General features: G+C 45.1%; 1 protein-coding gene across 9 annotated transcripts in view; it reads right to left on the reverse strand.

Annotated features, from left to right (window-relative positions):
* The window catches only part of TLR5 (toll like receptor 5), a 65,732-nt gene that overhangs the window by 37,041 nt on the left and 6,983 nt on the right, over window positions 1-21,708 (reverse strand). For 3 of the 9 annotated variants that reach the window (XM_082426432.1, XM_082426429.1, XM_082426430.1), the window contains 2 exons: window positions 19,248-19,408; window positions 3,704-7,853 (listed from right to left, as the gene is read on the reverse strand). The exons of 1 other annotated variant lie outside the window; for it this stretch is intronic. In XM_082426432.1, the coding sequence (XP_082282558.1) occupies window positions 5,273-7,849 (2,577 nt within the window). In that variant the 5' untranslated portion in view covers window positions 7,850-7,853; window positions 19,248-19,408 and the 3' untranslated portion in view covers window positions 3,704-5,272. 5 more of the 9 variants (XR_014253901.1, XR_014253902.1, XM_082426431.1 and 2 more) reach the window with 4 other exon arrangements.

A 21,708-nucleotide genomic window follows, 5' to 3' on the forward strand; every position in this document is an offset into this window, starting at 1 on the left:
TTTAAAGTGATGAAAGGGAAAAACCTACAACCAAGATTACTCTACCCAGCAAGGATCTCATTCAGATTCGATAGAGAAATTAAAACCTTTACAGACAAGCAAAGGCTAAGAGAATTCAGCACCACCAAACCAGCTTTACAACAAATGTTAAAGGAACTTCTCTAGGCAGGAAACACAAGAGAAGGAAAAGACCTACAATAACAAACCCAAAACAATTAAGAAAATGGTAATAGGAACATACATATTGATAATTACCTTAAATGTAAGTGGATTTAAATGCTCCAACCAAAAGACATAGGCTGGCTGCATGAATACAAAAACAAGACCTGTATATATGCTGTCTACAAGAGACCCACGTGAGACCTAGGGACACATACAGACTGAAAGTGAGGGAATGGAAAAAGATATTCCATGCAAATGGAAATCAAAAGAAAGCTGGAGTAGCAATTCTCATGTCAGACAAAATAGACATTAAAATAAAGACTAGTACAAGAGAAAAAGAAGGACACTACATAATGATCAAGGGATCAATCCAAGAAGAAGATATAACAATTGTAAACATTTATGCACCCAACATAGGAGCACCTCAATACAAAGGCAAATGCTAACAGCCATAAAAGCAGAAACCAACAGTAACACAATCATAGTAGGGGACTTTAACACCCCACTTGCACCAATGGACAGATCATCCAAAATGAAAATAAATGAGGAAACAGAAGCTTTAAATGATACATTAAACAAGATGGACTTAATTGATATTTATAGGACATTCCATCCCAAAACAACAGAATACACTTTCTTCTCAAGTGCTTATGGAACATTCTCCAGGATAGATCATATCGTGGGTCACAAATCAACCCTTGGTAAATTTAAGAAAATTGAAATCATATCAAGTATCTTTTCAGACCACAATGCTATGAGACTAGATATCAATTACAGGGAAAAATGTGTAAAAAATACAAACACATGGAGGCTAAACAATACATTACTTAATAACCAAGAGATCACTGAAGAAATCAAAGAGGAAATCAAAAACTACCTAGAGACAAATGACAATGAAAACATGATGATCCAAAACCTATGGGATGCAGCAAGAGGAGTTCTAAGAGGGAAGTTTATAGCCATACAATCTTACCTTAAGAAACAAGAAGCATCTCAAATAAACAACCTAACCTTACACCTAAAGCAATTAGAGGAAGAAGAACAAAAAAACCCCAAAGTTAGCAGAAGGAAAGAAATCATAAAGATCAGATCAGAAATAAATGAAAAAGAAATGAAGGAAACAATAAGAAAGATTAATAAAACTAAAAGTTGGTTCTTTGAGAAGATAAACAAAATTGATAAACCATTAGCCAGATTCATCAAGCAAAACAGGGAGAAGACTCAAATCAATAGAATTAGAAATGAAAAAGAAGTAACAATTGACACTGCAGAAATACAAAGGATCATGAGAGATTACTACAAGCAACTACATGCCAATAAAATGGACAACCTGGAAGAATTGGACAAGTTCTTAGAAAAGTACAACCTTCCGAGACTGAACCAGGAAGAAATAGAAAATATACACAGACCAATCACAAGCACTGAAATTGAAACTGTGATTAAAAACCTTCCAACAAACAAAAGCCCAGGACCAGATGGCTTCACAGGAGAATTCTATCAAACATTTAGAGAAGAGCTAACATCTACCCTTCTCAAACTCTTCTAAAATATAGCAGAGGGAGGAACACTCCCAAACTCATTCCACGAGGCCACCATCACCCTGATACCAAAACCAGACAAAGATATCACAAAGAAAGAAAACTACAGGCCAATATCACTGATGAACATAGATGCAAAAACCCTCAACAAAATACTAGCAAACAGAATCCAACAGCACATTAAAAGGATCATACACCATGATCACGTGGGGTTTATGCCAGGAATGCAAGGATTCTTCAATATATGCAAATCAATCAATGTGATACACCATATTAACAAATTGAAGATAAAAACCATATGATCATCTCAATAGATGCAGAAAAAGCTTTTGACAAAATTCAACACCCATTTATGATAAAAACTCTCCAGAAAGTAGGCATAGAGGAACTTACCTCAACATAATAAAGGCCATATATGACAAACCCACAGCCAATGTCATCTTGAATGGTGAAAAACTGAAACCATTTCCACTAAAATCAGGAACAAGACAAGGTTGCTCACTCTCACCACTATTATTCAACATTGTTTTGGAAGTCCTAGCCACGGCAATCAGAGAAGAAAATGAAATAAAAGGAATACAAATCGGAAAAGAAGAAGTAAAGCTGTCACTGTTTGCAGATGACATGATACTATACATAGAGAATCCTAAAAATGCCACCAGAGAACTACTAGAGCTAATCAATGCATTTAGTAAAGTAGCAGGATACAAAATTAATGCACAGAAATCTCTTGCATTCCTATACACTAATGATGAAAATTCTGAAAGAGAAATTAAGGAAACATTCCCATTTACCATTGCAACAAAATGAATAAAATACTTAGGAATAAACCTACCTAAGGAGACAAAAGACCTGTATGCAGAAAACTATAAGACACTGATGAAAGAAATTAAAGATGATACCAACAGATGGAGAGATATACCATGTTCTTGGATTGGAAGAATCAACATTGTGAAAATGACTATACTACCCAAAGCAATCTACAGATTCAATGCAATCCCTATCAAACTACCACTGGCATTTTTCTCAGAACTAGAACAAAAAAGTTCACAATTTGTATGGAAACACAAAAGACCCCAAATAGCCAAAGCAGTTTTGAGAAAGAAAAACAGAGCTGGAGGAATCAGGCTCTCTGACTTCAGACTACTACAAAGCTACAGTAATCAAGACAGTATGGTACTGGCACAAAAACAGAAATATAGATCAATGGAACAGGATAGAAAGCCCAGAGATAAACCCATGCACATATGGTCACCTTATCTTTGATAAAAGAGGCAAGCATATGCAGTGGAGAAAAGACAGCCTCTTCAATAAGTGGTGCTGGGAAAACTGGACAGCTACATGTAAAAGAATGAAATTAGAACACTCCCTAACACCATACACAAAAATAAACTCAAAATGGATTAAAGACCTAAATGTAAGGCCAGACACTATAAAACTCTTAGAGGAAAACATAGGCAGAACACTCTATGACATACATCACAGCAAGGTACTTTTTGGCCCACCTCCTAGAGAAATGGAAATAAAAACAAAAATAAACAAGTGGGACCTAATGAAACTTAAAAGCTTTTGCACAGCAAAGGAAACCATAAACAAGACGAAAAGACAACCCTCAGAATGGGAGAAAATATTTGCAAATGAAGCAACTGACAAAGGATTAATCTCCAAAATATACAAGCAGGTCATGCAGCTCAATATCAAAAAAATAAAAAACCCAATCCAAAAATGGGCAGAAGACCTAAATAGACATTTCTCCAAAGAAGATATACAGATTGCCAACAAACACATGAAAAGATGCTCAACATCACTAATCATTAGAGAAATGCAAATCAAAACTACAATGAGGTATCACCTCACACCAGTCAGAACGGCCATCATCAAAAAATCTACAAACAATAAATGCTAGAGAGGGTGTAGAGAAAAGAGAAGCCTCTGGCACTGTTGGTGGGAATGTAAATTGATACAGCCACTGTGGAGAACAGTATGGAGATTCCTTAAAAACCATAATTCAAAAAGAGTCATGTACCACAATGTTCATTGCAGCACTATTTACAATAGCCAGGACATGGAAGCAACTTAAGTGTCCATCAACAGATGAATGGATAAAGATGTGGCACATATATACAATGGAATATTACTCAGCCATAAAAAGAAATGAAATTGAGTTATTTGTAGTGAGGTGGATGGAGCTAGAGTGTGTCATACAGAGTGAAGTACGTCAGAAAGAGAAAAACAAATACCATATGCTAACACATATATATGGAATCTAAAAAAAAATGGTTCTGATGAGCCTAGAGGCAGGACAGGAATAAAGACACAGACGTAGAGAATGGACTTGAGGACATGGGGAGGGAGAAGGGTAAGCTGGGACTAAGTGAGAGAGTAACATGGACATATATACACTACCAAATGTAAAATAGCTAGCCAGTGGGAAGCAGCTGCATAGCACAGGGAGATCAGCTCGGTGCTTTGCGACCACCTAGAGAGGTGGGATAAAGAGGGTGGGAGGGAGGCGGAAGAGGGAGGGGATATGGGGATATACGTATGCATATAGCTGATTCACTTTGTTATACAGTAGAAACTAACACAACATTTTAAAGCAATTATACTCCAATAAAGATGTGAAAAAAAAAAAAAAAAGAAAACCAAGGGATGAGATCGGAGATGCCCTGACATCCCTGGTCGATTTAACTTTCACGGCACCTCTGTGAGGTAGCGGCAATCACGCCTACAGATGAGGAAACAGGCCCAGCGAGGGTGTTTAACGTGCTCGAGGTCACACAGCTCATGAGCAGCAGAATCCGAACTCAAACCAGGTTCTTGGTCCAAGTACAAGTTCTTTCTGCAACAGACTGAGTGGTTGATAAATGAGATATGGGGGGAAATAAGGCTGAAATAGGCTGTTGCTAAATCATGGAGGTTCTTGAAAGCCAGCCCAAAAGAAAGGTTGCAAGCCAAAAAGAATGTTCACGGCCCACTAGGGTTAGACCCAAAAGGTGAGAAGAAGAGGAGCAATATGGCCCCAAGAGATCTAGTTATTCTCATCCCAGCTTCTTTGGAGCCACCTCTTATCCCTGAGACTGAGGGTGACCTGCGCTGAGCAGTGGCATTGTTCCCATGGATATAGTAGGAAGCATACCTCTTTCTCTTTGTTTTCTACTTAATGTTGTTCTGCCAGGCACAGAGCCCTCAGAATCACCGAGCAGCCCCTTCTGGAACTGAACACTGGAGAAAGGGTGTCGGCCACCTGTAACTTCTCCCAAGGTGCCCTTCCCACGACTAGGATATATCCCGTAGTCAGTCGATGCAACAGGAGAGAACCGTGTTACCGGATCTGAAAGGAAATCGATGGAGAATGGGAACCGTTGCGGGCAGTTGCAATTTTCTAGATCTATTACTTTGCATTTGGAGATCAGTGAAACAAAACGTCGTGTTGCTATGAAAATCAAGAGATTTATGTAGTTTTTATCGTAGGAAAACAACTTCATAAAGGACCCCAAATGGTAACTTAGTGGAAATAAAAAGTGAAGAGTTGCTTGTGGCTTGAGAGAAGTGGAAAAGTGCTCCTTTGACTAGGAAATGGTGGTTACACTTTGCAGCTGAATGTCATTGTCTTTCTTCCTTTCCTTTTCTTTCTTTAGAATGCACTGAGAGAGTTTGTTGAGAAACCAGCCAACATCCTGGAGATCCTCAGGCCACCTCAAGTACTGCTGTTTCTGGACGAATCCTCTGATGGAGCGATGCTTCATCAGCTGGTACTGGGACAGGGACCCCACCACCACCATGATGAGGGCGCCACTGAGGTCAGCTAAGCACCTGCTCTGGGCGTAACTGAAGGCTTCGAGGCACCACCTGTCTCTAAGGAAGTGTCTGCTCACGAGACAGACAACCTTTCTGCTGTTCCACAGGGCATCCTGGATGTTGGTGATGTGGTTTTCCCCGGGCAAAAAGTCTCTCTCTTCAAAGCACAGGTTAAATCTGTTTTGGTTGCTGTACTGGGCATCCAGGTGTTTGATCAAAGCATTCTGCACCCATTCCAAGTCTTTGCTACTGAAGCACAAATAGGCATCGTATTTGTACGTCTCTGATTCTCTTCCCTCGATGGGGTCCTTGAACACCAGTCTCTGGGCTTTCTTATAACAGATGAAACAAAACCCCCGAAACTTCGTAACGATGAGGATGGCCACGAGGAACAGAGTCAAAGTGACAGTGAAGAAGATGAAAAGGGAAAACTTTAGGGACTTTAAAATTTCCTCTTCATCACAGTCTTCCGTGGAAAGAGAGTAGAGGGGAGCTCCAGCCATGGAGCTCGGGTACATGCAGTATATGTCTGCCGGAGAGCCAAATATTGTGACGTTGGTTTGATTGAGCCAACTGATAAAAGTGCTAAGTTTGCACTCACAGATGAACTTGTTATGAGTTATGTCCACGGCACTCAGTGATGCAAATAAATCAGGATCAGGAGAGAGGAGCTGGTTTCCGGATAAATCCAGGACCTCTAAATTAGCAGGTAAGTCGCCAGGAAAAAGAACGGTCAGCCTGTTGTCCTTGAGGCTGAGTCCCCTCAGTGCAATCAGATGATGAAATACTCCTGGTGGAAGGAAATTCAGGTAGTTTTTATTCAAATACAGGACTCGGAGATGCGAAAGCCCCTTAAAAATATTCCAGCAGAACCCGGCTCCCCAGGCAAGCTGCAACATATTTTCTTCAAGGAAAAGCTCTTCTAAGCTGAGGTTCTCTGAAGGAGCATGGTTTTGGTTACAAAAGGAAAAGCGATTTTGATTTAAAATGAGAAGCCGGAGATGAGGCACCTGGAGAAGGAAGTAGAGATTATCCAGATCTTCCAGCCTATTCTCTGATAAGGTGATGAAGTTAGCTGTAAGTGCGATGTTTGGCAAAGTAGCCAGTTTATTGCCACTCAAGAAGATATTAGGTATGCTCGGAAGAAAAGAAATAGTTTTAAGAGCATTATCCCGGAGATCCAAGGTGTTTAATTTCCCCAGGAATCTGAATGTTTGGTCCTGAATGATCCCGATGTGATTCTTTTGCAGATCAATATAGGCTACCTTAGGTAGTCCATAGAAATTAGAACTATACAATTCCCCCAGAAGGTTATGTGATATATTGAGAACTTGGAGGTTGTCGAGTCCATAAAATGCTTTGCCTGCAATATTGTTTATCTTGTTGTAGGCGAGGTTCAGAACCTTCAACTCCTTGAGTGTCTCAAAGAGGTGGAAGTTCAGGGAGAAGATAAACCCATGTGAAAGGTCCAGCTGTATCACTGAGCTTCTGGCCAGACCAGCAAAGGTGTGCTGGTCAGGATCTTTGATGTTAGTGAAGCCAAACCCAGAACCCATCACGTGATGGGTAAGAACCAAAGAGAAAATCTGGCTTCCATTGATGGCATTGCTGAAGTTTCTTGTGACGTCCACTGCCCAGCCATTGCCAGAAACATCTAGGGTTTCCAGGACCATGTTTCTGAATGGGTTCAGACATTTCCCCCAGTCCACTGAGACCCTGTTGTACAGGTTATTACCAGCAAGGCTTAAAAAGGAGAGTGTTTTTCCCTGGAGGGGTTTGAGCTCATGCTCACATACAGTGGTTATTTGGTTGAGGGAAAGATCGATGGACTTCAAGGAATTCAATTCCCCGAATGAAGGATGAAGGTAAAGACTCTGAATCTGATTTTTGGATAGGTCCAAGTGAGTCAAAGACCCCAAGTTTCTGAAATAGCCATCTTTTAATACAGCACTGGAGAGACCACAGTAAAACAGTCGAAGTTCGGAGAGATGGGGCAGTTCCTGAAAAGCATCTGGGTGCAAGAAGTCTATCTGACTTTTGCCCAGGTCCAAGATTCTGAGATTGGGCAGGTTTTGGAAGGCTGCTTTGTCAATGGTCAAGGGGGTAAACTGAGTCCCGAGCTCCAGCAGCTGCAGCTGCTCCAGGAAGGGGAAGGACACGGTTGTGACTGTCCTGATGTAGTTGAAGCTGAGCAGGAGGCTCTTGGTGGTGCTGGGGACCTGGGGGACTTGGGTGAGGTTGCAGAAACGATATAAGGCTCTCCAACCATCAAAGAAGCAGGAAGAAATTCCAAGCGCGGGACTGGCCATGAGCACCATTCTTAAGAGGAGGTCCAGGTGGTCTCCCATGATCCTATGGAGAAGACGGGAGAGTGAAAACGCAGGAATCTAAGCTCAAGGCATTGTGCATGGGCTCTTAGGGCTTGGGGGATTCCTCTGTGATGTGGCTTTTCCTTAGACCCTTTGTTTCTCTGGATCCATGGCTGTAGCTGTTGGCAGATACTGTCTGGTGTAGACAGAGCTTTTCTCACTCTCTATCATTTACGTTGCATTTTTCTACATAGCAAGCACGGTTCTAAGTACTTTAGAAATACTTCATTTAACCTTTATGATAACTCTGCATTCATTCCTAAGTTTGTGCCTTCATTCATTCAAGATTTGCTGATAGAAGTTGGAGAAAATGGCAGGAGGAGATACATTTTAACTTCACCTCAGCCAGGGACCCCATTCCTAGCCCAAGGCAGGCTCAGCTGAGGAGTGGAAAATAAATCCACTGATTTTCTTCCCCCTCTAACCTGTCAAGGATACTAGGTCATCTCCATTCATCCATCCTTACTCCCTACACAGTGCGTCTCATAATATAAAAACTGGGTATGTCCTTTTCCACAAAGAGTCAGATTTCAACAGTTTAACAAAAAAGTATTCAGCACCTCCTGCACGCCTGGCACTTGTGTGACCCCATGAGTGTACAACTAAACAGAAACCAGTCCCCTTGCCTAAGCCCAATGGGTGAATTGACTGTCTGAGTTGAGCATTTGCCTCACACACACAGCAGCAAAAGGCACTGAATGAGTGTGTCTGGTCATGTTCCCAGTGCTGTGCTGGGAGCTGTGAGGGGTACAGAGAAAGTGCACGAGGGTCCACCCCTCAGAGAGCTTCGCCTCTACCCATCTGCACGGCACCTCCACCTTGGTGCCTGCGAAGTATTCAACTTGCTCTACGTGTAATATCTGAAGGCCTCTGTTGCAAGGTAAGGAAAGACCTACATGGCTCAGAAGGCAGGAGAATGAGGGGGAAAGAAAAGACAGAAATAAGAAGAGGGCCCTGGTTTATAAAACCATCACTGGCACAGTTTCAATATCAGGGTAGACAACGTGAAGCAGTCATGGTACTAGAGGAGGCACCGGCCCTGGACCACTTGCCGGCTCTGAAGACGTTTCGTTGTGTTGGGGTAATTTGTGGTGGGGTTTCCATAGCACCTTTGAGGCTGTGACACACAATTTACAGCAAATCAGAAGTAGACATTGACTTCTGAGTTGACCCAAAATATCAGAAGCAGGCATTTACACATTAAGAGTAGGGCGGCATGGTATACTGATGTATACTGTCAGGTGAGATACAACTATTGCCATTTCATATCTGAAATTAAACAATTTCTTGTTGTTAGAAATTAAATATAACCTACTATTAAAAACAAACCAACAACCAGGCATTTAATAATCATTAGAAAAAACTCGCTGAGAATGTTTATCACGGCTCTTAATTTCTCCACCGTTTCCACCCAGAGGCTCAGGGTAACAACAGCAGGGTCACCTCTGTTCCCTGAAACGTCACCCACACTTCAGCAGGTCCTGTCAGTTTCACCTTCCAAGTCTACTCGGTTCAAGCCGCCATCTCTTGATGGGGCTAGACTTGGGACTTCTTACTGGTCTCTCTTATATCTGGCCTGACTCTCCATTTTCCAAACAGCAGCCAGCGTGTTCTTCCAGAAACATAACCCAGGTGATACCACGCCTCTCTGCACAGAGCCGTTGCTTCTCCTCCCGCTGCTCTGGGAATAAAATCCTGCAAAGACGTCCTTCATCCGGCTCTTGCCTGTCTCTTCAGCATCCCCCTCCTCAATAACTTGTTCAATTAATATCTGCTGAGCATCTATGTGTCTGGCACTGTTTTAGGAAGAGGAGATACAGTGGTAAACACAATAGACCAAGCCTGCCCTTTTGCTCTCCAAAAATGCACATTTGCATCATATACCAAAACTTGCACCCGACTTCAGAGGGTTCACTGACCTCCTGAAGACTACCCCTTTCAACCTCATGATGAGAACCCTTAGTCTACATATAACAACCACCACGCTTTATGTTCTAGAACGGGGCTTGGAAAACCTTTTCTGTAAAGGGCCAGATGGTAAATATTTTAGGCTTTGCAGTCCAAATACTGTAGCTTGCCAACCTCTGTTCTAGAAGAAAAGAGAAGAGAGACTTTGATTTCACAAACGAGGATTTTAAGTGACTGCAAGATAAATGTGCCCTGATATTGAACTGATATTTGCAGGAAAGAACTAGCCTGGCCCCCACGCTGCTGACAGTTTTGCAGCTGTTGTTTTATCCAAACATCAGAATGAATTCTCATCTTATGTAATCTGACAGGAAAATCCCTGCAGAGACGTGGAAGTGAGAACACCAGTTCAGAATAACAGAGTTAAGATGTCTAGTTTCAATTCTGTCTTTTTACAGACCACTCAGGGCTGGCCTCGAAACGCCTACAGTGTACTGGGCGGCTTGACCTTGAATTTGTAGTAATAACAGGTGAAAGAAAGCCCCAAACAATACATATTCAAGATACTGAATTTTCAAGTCCATAATAGGGAAGCTAAAATTAAACCGTAAGGTAGATAAGGCCAGCTGAACAAACAGATTTTTAAAGAAAATTATCTGGGCTTATGTCATATTACAAAGATATCGTGCAGACCTATTTTCTTATGAAATACAGCAAGGTGTGAAATAGCTACATCTTCAGCTCTGAAGCAGACTTCTGTGGGTCAGGTGCCAGGACAGGTGAGCAGAGAAGCCAGGTGAGCTGAGCTGACAGCAGTCTGGAGGGGTTATTCATGGAGACAGAAGCTGGGAGGAGGGACCACCCACGCAGGGGTGTCCTGGAATGAGAGCCAGGAGCCAAAACGCGTTGAGATAAATATGAATGAGCACTGATACAGGGCAAATCTAATTCAAAGATGAGAACCAGGCCATGAAGTTGTTTCAGACCCGACCAGACCTCAGAAACATGAGCGACCAAGAGTGAAGTGTAGGCAGTGAGACAGGCCAGGTGGGCAGCAGCTGTGGACTTTGGGAACCCAAGAGAGAAGATCAAATGACCTAAAACCCCAAACCCTGAATGGGTTGAAGCCAGAGGGAGCAAGAGGGATGAGGGTGTGTGGAGTAAGGCCCCGAAGAAGAAGCCTGTGCTAGCCGGGGCCACTTGCTTCTTTCTCCCAAAGTGCAGGTCGCCAACAGCAGCTTCTGACCCTGCAGAGGAGGGCGCCATCTAGTGGTGGCTGGAGTGAGTTCTCTGAGGCAGCAGGTAGAGGAACCCGACAGCGCGCTCCTAAACCATTATTGAAAAGATGGTGAGTAGCGACAGGTGCTTACACTGTTAGTTCTGCCATCAGGCGACACAGGCATTCCTTCCTAAAAAATCACTCAGCTACGCAAAATCACACAACAAAACCACAGGGCTTCTGGGAAAAAAGAGGACGGCGTGTAGCACTCAAAATCTTCTTCAGCGGCACCTAAAAAACCTAATAAAAATGGTAGCACCATCTTACACGTGTTAGGCGGTTAAGAAATACATACACACTACAATAAATATTCCTTTACCTTTTAAAAGACCTGAGGGTTGCTGCCTCGGGAGCTACTGTGAGGTGCTGGACGGAGGGGGTTATTTGGTATCAGGGGAAGTTGTACACCAGTTGGGGATGGGTGTTGGCTCAAATCACAGGCAGAGCAAGGAGGTCACTGGCAGATTTTTGAGGTCTTTTCCTTCATCATATGTAGGTCGGTTCAGCTGGGTACAGTTTTCTTCATTTAAACTTAAGATATGGCACCTAAGCAAATGCAAATTTCATGTTCACTAATATGCTAATGTTGTTCCCTAATATATCAATAACGTCCCTAATATATCAGTATTGTTCCTTAATATGTCAATGTGTTGGAACAGATTCATTATTTCAGAACAAGCATTATAGCAGAACTGACTGTACTCTCATTCAAGGCTAACAGTTCCAATTAAGAGTAGAAAAAAAGGAGGTTCTATATATGAGTCTACCCTCTGTGCCTGTGTGATAGAGTTTGGAGAAGCCATGGGACTGGCTTGGGAAACATCCCTGGGGACCAGTGTGGACTCAGGTCCCAAAGGGCTCAGAGACTCGAGTGGATAGTGTCACCTCCAGCAGCTTCAGCTGGTTCCTGTTTCAACAGGAGACTGAACGGGAAGAGGAAGTTCTCAATCCTGGTGACACATTAACCACCGGGGAGCCTCGAGCCCGCTGAAGCCCAGGCTTCCAATAGACCAGTTAAATGAGACTCTTGGGGGGGGCCTCAGGGGTCTGTACTCTTAACAAGTATGCGAATTTTGTACACACCCACATTTTAGAATCACTGGTATAAACCAATGGTTCTCTAACTTGGCCATACATTAGAATCACTGGGGGACTTTAAAAATAATACAGGTACCTGGGTCCCATCTGAGAGGTGAGGTTGGTCTGGGGTGTGGCTAAGGCATCCTGAGTTGTTAAATCTCTCCAGGTGATTCCGATTTCTGAAGGTCGGCTCACACGGCTGCAATTCTGACTGTACCTTGGAACCACACAGGGTGCTTTAAAACTGCTGACTCCACAGATTAGACATAGAACTACCACAGGACCCCGCAATTCCACTTCTGGGCATATATATATACCCCAAAGAATTGAAAGCAGGAACTCAAACAGATATTTGCACACCACGTTCATAGCGGCATTATTCACAATAGCCAACAGGTAAAAACGATCCCAATGCCCGCTGACAGATGAAGTGTGGTACACATACGATGGAATACTATAAAGTCTTAAAAAGGAAGGAAATCCTGGCACATGCTTCATCGTACATGAACCTTAAAGACGTTATGCTAAGTGAAATAAGCCAGTCACAAAAGCACATATACTGTGTGATTCCACTGAGACGAGGTCCTTAGAGTAGCCAAATTCGGAGAGACAGAAAGTGGAATAGAGGTTGCCGGGGGCTGGAGGAGGGAGGATGGGGAGCTACGTTTCTGTAGGTTCAGAATTTCTATTTGGGATGATGAGAAATTTCTGGAGATGGATGATCGTGAGGGTAACACAGCAATGCGAATGTCCTTAATGCCACTAAACTGGACACTTAAAATGGTTAAAATGGTGAATTTCATGCCCTGTATATTTTACCACAATCAGAAAATAAAATTAAAGAGAAAAAACCAACATCACTGCTACCTGAGCCTAACTCCCGGAAATTCAGTTCGGTAGGTCAGGTGGAGCCGGGGAAGTGCGTTTTATGGACCAGGTACTTTGAAGTGAGTGGTCCTCAGGCCATGCTTTGAGAGACGCCAGTCTAAAGGATTCCCTCCAGCTCAGAAGCCCCGTGATTCTCTTAGAGGAAGAGGGCTGGTAGGAAATTCAGAGGGCTGTGGAGAACTGGGTTTTGATTATTGAGGCTAACTTACCTCGAGGGCTCTGAGGGGTAACAGGAAGAGCACAATCAATGTGGGCCTCAATACTCCTGCCAAACGCTGTTAATTGAGATAATGAGACCAGAGGGAGAAGGGTCGGCAGCCCTCTCCTCTGAGTGGAATTCATTTAGCTTTAATCCCAGCCGTCAGCATAGTGGGTTCCCTTTCTTGACTTAGTTGCCCGCTCAGCAGAGCCGCGGGCCTCACCTTGGGTGAGTTACGGGTCGTGGTGTCTCCATGGGCAACGGGGAAGCCTGCGCGCAGGGGCACCTCTGCTCCCTGGGCAACACAGTTAGCCTGCAAATCCCGCTGGCTGGGGCCAGGGCTTCTCCTGGGCTAAGTTAAGTGCTTGATCCTTAACAAATAATACTCATAATGGGCTCTTTGAGAGGATCCGGGATTCTGAGCTTGGCCGCAAGGCTGGGGAGAGAATGTTTCTCCTGTCAGGTGGTAGCTCACATCCGGCAGGCGGTCGGAGTGCTGGGCATGGAGGACCGCTGTCTGAGCAAAACAGTTCATTCATTTCCAAATGGGTGCTGGGGAGGGTTTCTCCAAGGTTCACATAGTAATAAAAATCCTGGACTGACACCTTATTTTTGATAAAGGAGGCAAGAATACACAATGGAGAAAAGACAGCCTCTTCAATAAGTGGTGCTGGGAAAACTGGACAGCTACATGTAAAAGAATGAAATTAGAACACTCCCTAGCACCATACACAAAATTAAACTCAAAATGGATTAAAGACCTAACTGTAAGGCCAGACACTATAAAACTCTTAGAGGAAAACATAGGCAGAACACTCTATGACATACATCACAGCAAGATCCTTTTTGGCCCACCTCCTAGAGAAATGGAAATAAAAACAAAAATAAACAAATGGGACCTAATCAAACTTAAAAGCTTTTGCACAGCAAGGGAAACCATAAACAAGACTAAAAGACAACCATCAGAATGGGAGAAAATATTTGCAAATGAAGCAACTGACAAAGGATTAATCTCCAAAATTTACAAGCAGCTCAATATCAAAAAAACAAACAACCCAATCCAAAAATGGGCAGAAGACCTAAATAGACATTTCTCCAAAGAAGATATACAGATTGCCAACAAACACATGAAAGGATGCTCAACATCAGTAATCATTAGAGAAATGCAAATCAAAACTACAATGAGGTATCACCTCACACCAGTCAGAATGGCCATCATCAAAGAATCTACAAACAATAAATGCTGGAGAGGGTGTGGAGAAAAGGGAACCCTCTTGCAACCCTCTGTTGGTGGGAATGTAAGTTGATATAGCCACTATGGAGAACAGTATGGAGGTTCCTTAAAATCTAAAAATAGAACAACCATACGACCCAGCAATCCCACTACTGGGCATATCCCCTGAGAAAACCATAATTCAAAAAAGAGTCATGTACCACAATGTTCATTGCAGCTCTATTTACAATAGCCAGGACATGGAAGCAACCTAAGTGTCCATCGACAGAGAATGGATAAAGAAGATGTGACACATATATACAATGGAATATTACTCAGCCACAAAAAGAAACGAAATTGAGTTATTTGTAGTGAGGTGGATGGACCTAGAGTCTGTCATACAAAGGGAAGTAAGTCAAAAAGAGAAAAATAGGGCTTCCCTGGTGGCGCAGTGGTTGAGAATCTGCCTGCTAATGCGGAGGACACGGGTTCGAGCCCTGGTCTGAGAGGATCCCACATGCCGCAGAGCAACTGGGCCCGTGAGCCACAACTGCTGAGCCTGCGCGTCTGGAGCCTGTGCTCCGCAGCAAGAGAGTCCACGGTAGTGAGAGGCCTGCGCACCGCGATGAAGAGTGGCCCCCGCTCGCCTCAACTAGAGAGAGCCCTCGTGCAGAAACGAAGACCCAACACAGCCAAAAATAAATAAATAAATAAATAAATAAATAAATTTTTAAAAAAGAGAGAAAAATAAATACTGTATGCTAACACATATATATGGAATCTAAAAAAAAAAAAAAAAGGTTCTGATGAACCTAGGGGCAGGACAGGAATAAAGACGCAGATGTAGAGAATGGACTTGAGGACAAGGGGAGGGGAAAGGGTAAGCTGGGACGAAGTGAGAGAGTGGCATGGACATATATACACTACCAAATGTAGAATAGATAGTTAGTGGGAAGCAGCCACATAGCACAGGGAGATCAGCTTGGTGTTTTGTGACCAACTAGAGGGGTGGGATAGGGAGGGTGGGAGGGAGATGCAAGAGGCAGGAGATATGGGGATATATGTAAATGTATAGCTGATTCACTTTGTTATAAAGCAGAAACTAACACACCATTGTAAAGCAATTATACTCCAATAAAGATGTTTAAAAAAAAAAAATCCTGGACTGAGTCCACATGTGAATACGTTCAAGGTCAGCCTTGGAAAAAGGCTCAAGGCCAGTGGACACGGGGACCCTCCCAGGGCAAACGTGTTCTCCAGATGCAGAATACAGCATCCCATCGGGACAAGCCAGCAAACGGGAACTCTGAAGGCTGCAATGTCGCCGGGGCCATGGTCCTTCCAGCCCAGCATTCCGCCTCTGACAACAGTTCCAGTAAAACCCATGGGTGACTGCAGTGCCTTGAACTCAGAGTTTGCTCCCCAGATACAAGTCCAGCTTCCTCCACAAACCACCATGACTTTGAGGCTCTCCTGGGTGTCCTCTTTTTCATTCAACACCACCTCTTTTCATGGTGACCAGCTGCTATACCGAGAATCTGTGCTTGTCCTAGAGTAACTCTTCCCAGGCCGAGCCTCCCACTCTGTGTTGGTCACTGCTGGACCCTGGGGAGTCCCTACCTGCAAGGGTCTCAAGGTTTCCAGAAAGACTCTAGAGCAGGGATGTCCCAAGTGATGTCCCTGACAAGCAGCACCAGCGCCACTTGGGGCCCCACCTCCTCCTGAATCAGAGGCTCTGGGGCTGGCGCCTGGCAGGCTGTTTTATCAAGCGCTCTGGGTGATTCTGATGCACACTCAACATCTGAGAACCACTGGGCTCAATTCTGGAGGGAGGAAAGAAATATAACCTAATAACTACAATACTGTGGAGTGGGCATCTTCGCCTACATGCTCGTCCCCACAGAGCTCTGAGCTTCCCCCTTCCCTCATCCTCCCAGTCTTTGGGAGGTATCATTGTCTCCCCATTTATATACATGAGAAAACTAAGGCCCAGAGCAGTTAAGTAACTTCCTTAAGACCACACAGCTCTGTCTACCCTCTAAGCCTAGCGTCTCTGGCATGGCTGCACAAGTGGGTCAGTACAGGGGTACTGCTGTAGCCCACCTCTTGGTCATCGTCTGCTGATCTTGTGGTCACCTGCCCTGGGTCACAAAGGGTATGAGCCTTGGCTCCCAGGGGAAGGTGAGCCTCTCAGCCCCTCGCCCCTTTCAGCTCCACGTGAAGGCCCACCCTAGCCCGAGATGGTCCCTTTGAAATGCTGAGTTCTCTCCCACTCTCTCAGCACGACCTTCCTCCTTCCAGGTCTCTTGGGCCCTTCCTTCCATTACACTGACTCTCTGACGGCCCCGTAATTCCCCTTGAACCTTCCGTGACCTTTAAATGCATCCGCCTCTTTACACCTCCCCATGGTTCTAGACTCCACAGACCTTCTCTTCAAACCCTCTTTCAACACCTCCAACTCGGATGCCTCCTTGCTCTGCTATCCCATCTGTCTATACCAGACACCTGCCCTCTGCGTGCCTACACCTGGTGGCTATAGCTCTGTCAGGAAAAAACCACCTTGGTGCCCACACTAATGTGCAGAATCCAGTCGTGCTGTCACCCTCTCTCCTACCCCTAAGGAGTGATTCCAAACCTTCACCGGCTTTCCCTCACCCACCCCGCCTGGCCTTGGCCCTCTCAGAAGATGTTGACCTTGCTTCCTACTTCCTGGAGAGAAGGAAGGTCTGGCTCTTGACGTGGCACATGCCGCAGCCATCCAGTGACTCTCTGTGTCCGCCAGCAAGGCCCACAGGAGGGCTTGTGGCCCGTCCTGGGGCCAGTGCCCTGCGGAGCCACTGGGAGGTGAGTGTGTGGTGGGACTGAGGCAGCTCAGGCTGGTCCGACCAGAGAGGGCAGCTTGTTGGTGCACACCTGGGTGCAAAAGGCACTCCTCGGTCAGAACTGGCAGTCCGTTCGTGCAAAAAAAAAAAAAGAAAGCGTGCTCCCCACCCACCCTTCTCCTCACACCCATCACCCGCCCGAGGGGAGACAGTCATCAGCAGCTTCCATGAGCATCGCAGATTCACACAGCAGGGCAAAGCCTGACGACTGACAATGGTTCTCCAAAGAGGAAGCAGACAATTAGCGCACTGGGTCTCCGTGCACTGGTGCGACCTCAGGAGAACAGTTTACTGATTTGCTGGTGCCCGGGGGTCTCGTTAGGGTTTGTTTGCATCTCTCCGTGTGCATGATGCTTCGATACAAAGCTTGTCTAGTGAGTCTAGCCCAGCGAGAAACTTCCCTTTCATGTGTCTGGGTGGCAGTTTCTTAACAAGAAACTCAGTCAAATGCCTTGCTGAGTTCCCAGGGCTGCTGGAAGGTGGTAACCCTGTCAGGATGGAAATGAGCTGAGTCTGATACGACTTGCTGTTCCAGAACCTATGCTGACCTGCTGGGGTTCCCACCACCTTTCCTCAGAGCTGCAGACCCTGGGCCAGATCTCTTCTAGGAATGTGTCCACAACTGCTGTCAAGCTCACTGGTTTGTAGTTATTTTGTAAATACCTGTTGAATGAATGAAATTGCCACATCCTGCCTCTGGGTCCTCCTCCCTCTTCACGGCCCGCAGGGCCAGCTGCCAGGGTGCTGAGGGCCCATCTGCACTCTGGATCCCTCGGATGGGCTGCTTTGAGGCGGGGGAAAGCCTGGAGCTCTTCAGAGCAGCCGCAGCTCGCCTGCTCTCTCCCCTCCTACCTGGGGGTGGTTATCTGTGCTTATGATCCCATCAGCTTCTGAGAGGGAGCTTGCCCCTTCCTTCTTCCTCCTCATCTGGACATACCTTGAAATACCCTCTTGGGCATCTGTAGCATTTCCTCCAAATTCAGAGCATTTGGGGCTATAGCCTTTCTGATCAAACACTGCACCATATTCATCTTTGGTTGTGGACCCTTATTTCCATCTTCAGTACATATGAAACTCTAACAAGGTGGGTGAAGTCAGACCAGCTTCCTTAATCCCCCACTGGAAGAAGCCTCAAGTACATCAATGCAGATGGTGGCTAATTCTGTGAAGTTCATCTCAGGACACCACCACCAGCATCGATTCCCCTCACTTCCAATTGTTTGTGCTGCCCAGCCCCACAGCCCCTGCCGCCTGTCTGGGCTGCTGCAGTGCCCACCCCCTCCAGCTGATCGCCCACAGCAAGCCTGACCCCGACACCTGCATCTCTCGCTCAGCTAAGTGAGGGGGCTTGTAGAGCATGGCCCTGACCAGAAACCTTCACTAGCTCCTCCTGCCCACAATGAGCCAACTCTTCAGGGCATAAAACTCCACTGTGGACGATAATCTATTCCTGGGACAGCTGATTAGAGAGGTCCCTTAGCTCCTGAACCTTCCCATCGGACAGAGGGGAAACTCCATCCAATCTACCTTCCGGCTTATCTAGTCTTGCCTGGGCTCCAGGGATAACTCACCTTCTCCCAGCGTGAAACTGGAGCCCAGAGATCCAATTTCTCTGCTTATGCTGATCCTGGGCTTGGCATGCTTGTTCCCATCTCATCTGCTTACCCAACTCCAACTCACCCCTCACAGGCTACCCCAGAAGCCAACTCTTTCGTGAAACGGTTCTCATATTCCTACAGGCACTTTATCTCCCTCCCTTGTTCCCTTGTTCATCACATCTTGTCTCCTCCAGATTGTCCATCTCCTGAGGGTAAGGACCCAGTTTTGCTCACGTGGTACCCCTGAGGCACACAGCACAACTGAAGCGCCCGGTGATATGTTCCCCGTTAACATTTTGAAGGAGAGTGCTTGTCATCAGGAGTACTTACCTCCAGGCCTAACAGAAGGGGCTTCTAGTATGTTCTTATTCTAGAGGCACGGGGTCCCTGATTGTTTAAAGGCTTCAGTTTCTGAGACAATGGGACCTCCTAGCAGCGATGATGGTCGTCAGTGTTTTTCTGGGGAATCGAGAGAAAGGGCTTTTGTTTTCCTAAGGGAGAACAGGAAAGCTAATTAGGAGGGAGAAACAGAAAATATTACGTAGATGTTCTTCTATGCCACACAGTGATTTTCTCTGTAGGGGTATTTAAAACTTTAGGTGTGTCTCTGATTAAGGGGAATTTTAATTGAAAAAGATCAAGACGCTTTTGTAAATCGAGGCATTTGGAACATCAGACCTGAAGAGACCTGGAGAAATCTCATGCCCAGCCTCTGGGCCAATTAGTCAGGGGGGCTTTCTTCCTTGTCCCTCCAGGGAGGGAACTCCATACTTTCATAATCCACTCCATCTTTATTGTCACAGTGGTGGTGAGGAAGCACCTCCCTTGGACCCAGATGTCCCTTTCATGACGTTTCTGTGGTCATTTAGTTACTGGGGACCCACACACAGGATGAGGACAATCCACCGTCTTCTCCACAGGGAGCAGAGAGCTTGTGGGTTTCTAGGGAAAAGGCTAGGTTTGCCATCAGAGTTTGACATTTCTAAGCAGTATGATTAAGTAAACTGTGGTTGAGCTAGGAGACACTGGATAATTATTGGGTCTCAGATTTAGGATGAGATGGGCCCTGAAAGTTAAGAATGACATATAGTACTTTTCACCATTTTATTGAACTCTGGCTCAGAGGTTAAGCATGTGCCTGTCACATATCCATCACATTGTGGAGCTAGGATTTGAATCCAGTTGTGAGCTTAGTTGTCATTTTGATCTTCAAAAGAAAAAAAAATCAAAATTGTGGACACTGCAGAATAGATACAGAACCTCCAAGGATGATTTGCCTATGAATCACCCAGAGATCTTGCTGAAATGCAGATTGTGATTCAGCGGGTCTGGGGAAAGACCCGAGATTCGGCATTTCTAACAAGCCTCCAGGTAATACTGATGCTGCTGGTTCAGTGACCATGATTTGTGCGGTAGGGACTTAAGAGAGCTGTTATGGGCCTCACTGCTCACTACTCAGGCTGCCTCATCTCCCAGGAATAAAGTATGACCAGGAAGCTGCATGATCACTTTTGAGAAGGGGACCATACATTCGCCCCCAATTCTTCTTAGTCCTGAAGCCTGAAGCATTGGATGGTGCTCGAGGAGGGTTATCTGAGGCTTCTGAGGCAGGGGAGCTGGGCAGGTCACATCGTTTTACTTGGAGCTAAGGAAAAAGGAGAGCTTGGGTACCACTTCACTGGCTCCCGGACAGGCGCCTCTCCTGGAGACCAGCAGGGGGCGCACAAAGGGCGGAGACCAAGGCAAGAGCCCTCCGAGGGCCTCCGGAAAGCCTGGGCTGAGGGGTGTGGAAGCCACCAGAGGCTCTGAACTGAGCCCCGCTGAGAAGTTCCTATTGCTCGCTTACGTTTAGAAAACACGCAAGTGCTCCTGGCAGGCTGGCACAGGGAGAGGAGATCACGACTGAATTTCAAAACAGGACTGTGATATCTTTTCTTCCTTGGCATGCACCTTAGAAGGAATTACCCACCCCTTCCCCCAACCCCATGCACCCTTTGAGGCTCTGAATCTGTTGGGCAGTGTACACAATTTTGATTTTTAGGAAAGGTCAAAATGACAACTAAGTTTGTAGCTGGATTCAAATCCTAGCCCCACAATTTAATAGATGTGTGACCTTGAGGAAGTGCTTAACTTCTCTGAGCGCCAGCTTAAATCACCTATAGATCGCAACAATAGTAGCTTCTACTTCCCTGGGGAAGCATCCACAGAGGCTTTTAAGGACCCTCCAGATTCCGAATGAAGAGCCCCGTTATTGATGTGTCATCCTCTAATATTTCTTGTTTGCTTAAGTAGACAGACATCATTTATCCAACTGCACCTCACCAGAAATGTATTCCTTTTGGAAACCACTGAAGGGGAACAGTGAGAGAAGGAAACGGAATTATTTCTCAATACGCTGAGGAGATTTGGTGTTTCTCTTTTCCGCACTCGTGGGAAATTATGTAAAAGTTTCTCCTGTTGTCTTTAATATCTTCAGGTGGCAGTCCCCCCAAACCAAAACAAAAAGAGCACCATCCAGAGGCATGACAGTCTGAAGGCAGGATATTAAAGACCCAAATGGTTCAGGTACAAAAATGGCTTCTCTTCTGTCTGCACATTATAAACTCTTTAGCACACAGTTTTAAAGCATCTGATTGAAAGAAATAATTCCATCCGAGCGGTTATTAAAAACTAACAACTAGCGTGACGCATCTAAAAATCCTTGGGAAAAGATAGCTCACCAAGGAATTGAACATCTCTGTCTTCAGCTTCAGGCAGCACCAATATCCTCAATTAGAAAATTCACATCTGA

Source organism: Balaenoptera physalus, assembly GCF_965194825.1.
Source record: "Balaenoptera physalus genome assembly, chromosome: 1".
Classification (NCBI taxonomy): Eukaryota; Metazoa; Chordata; class Mammalia; order Artiodactyla; family Balaenopteridae; genus Balaenoptera; species Balaenoptera physalus.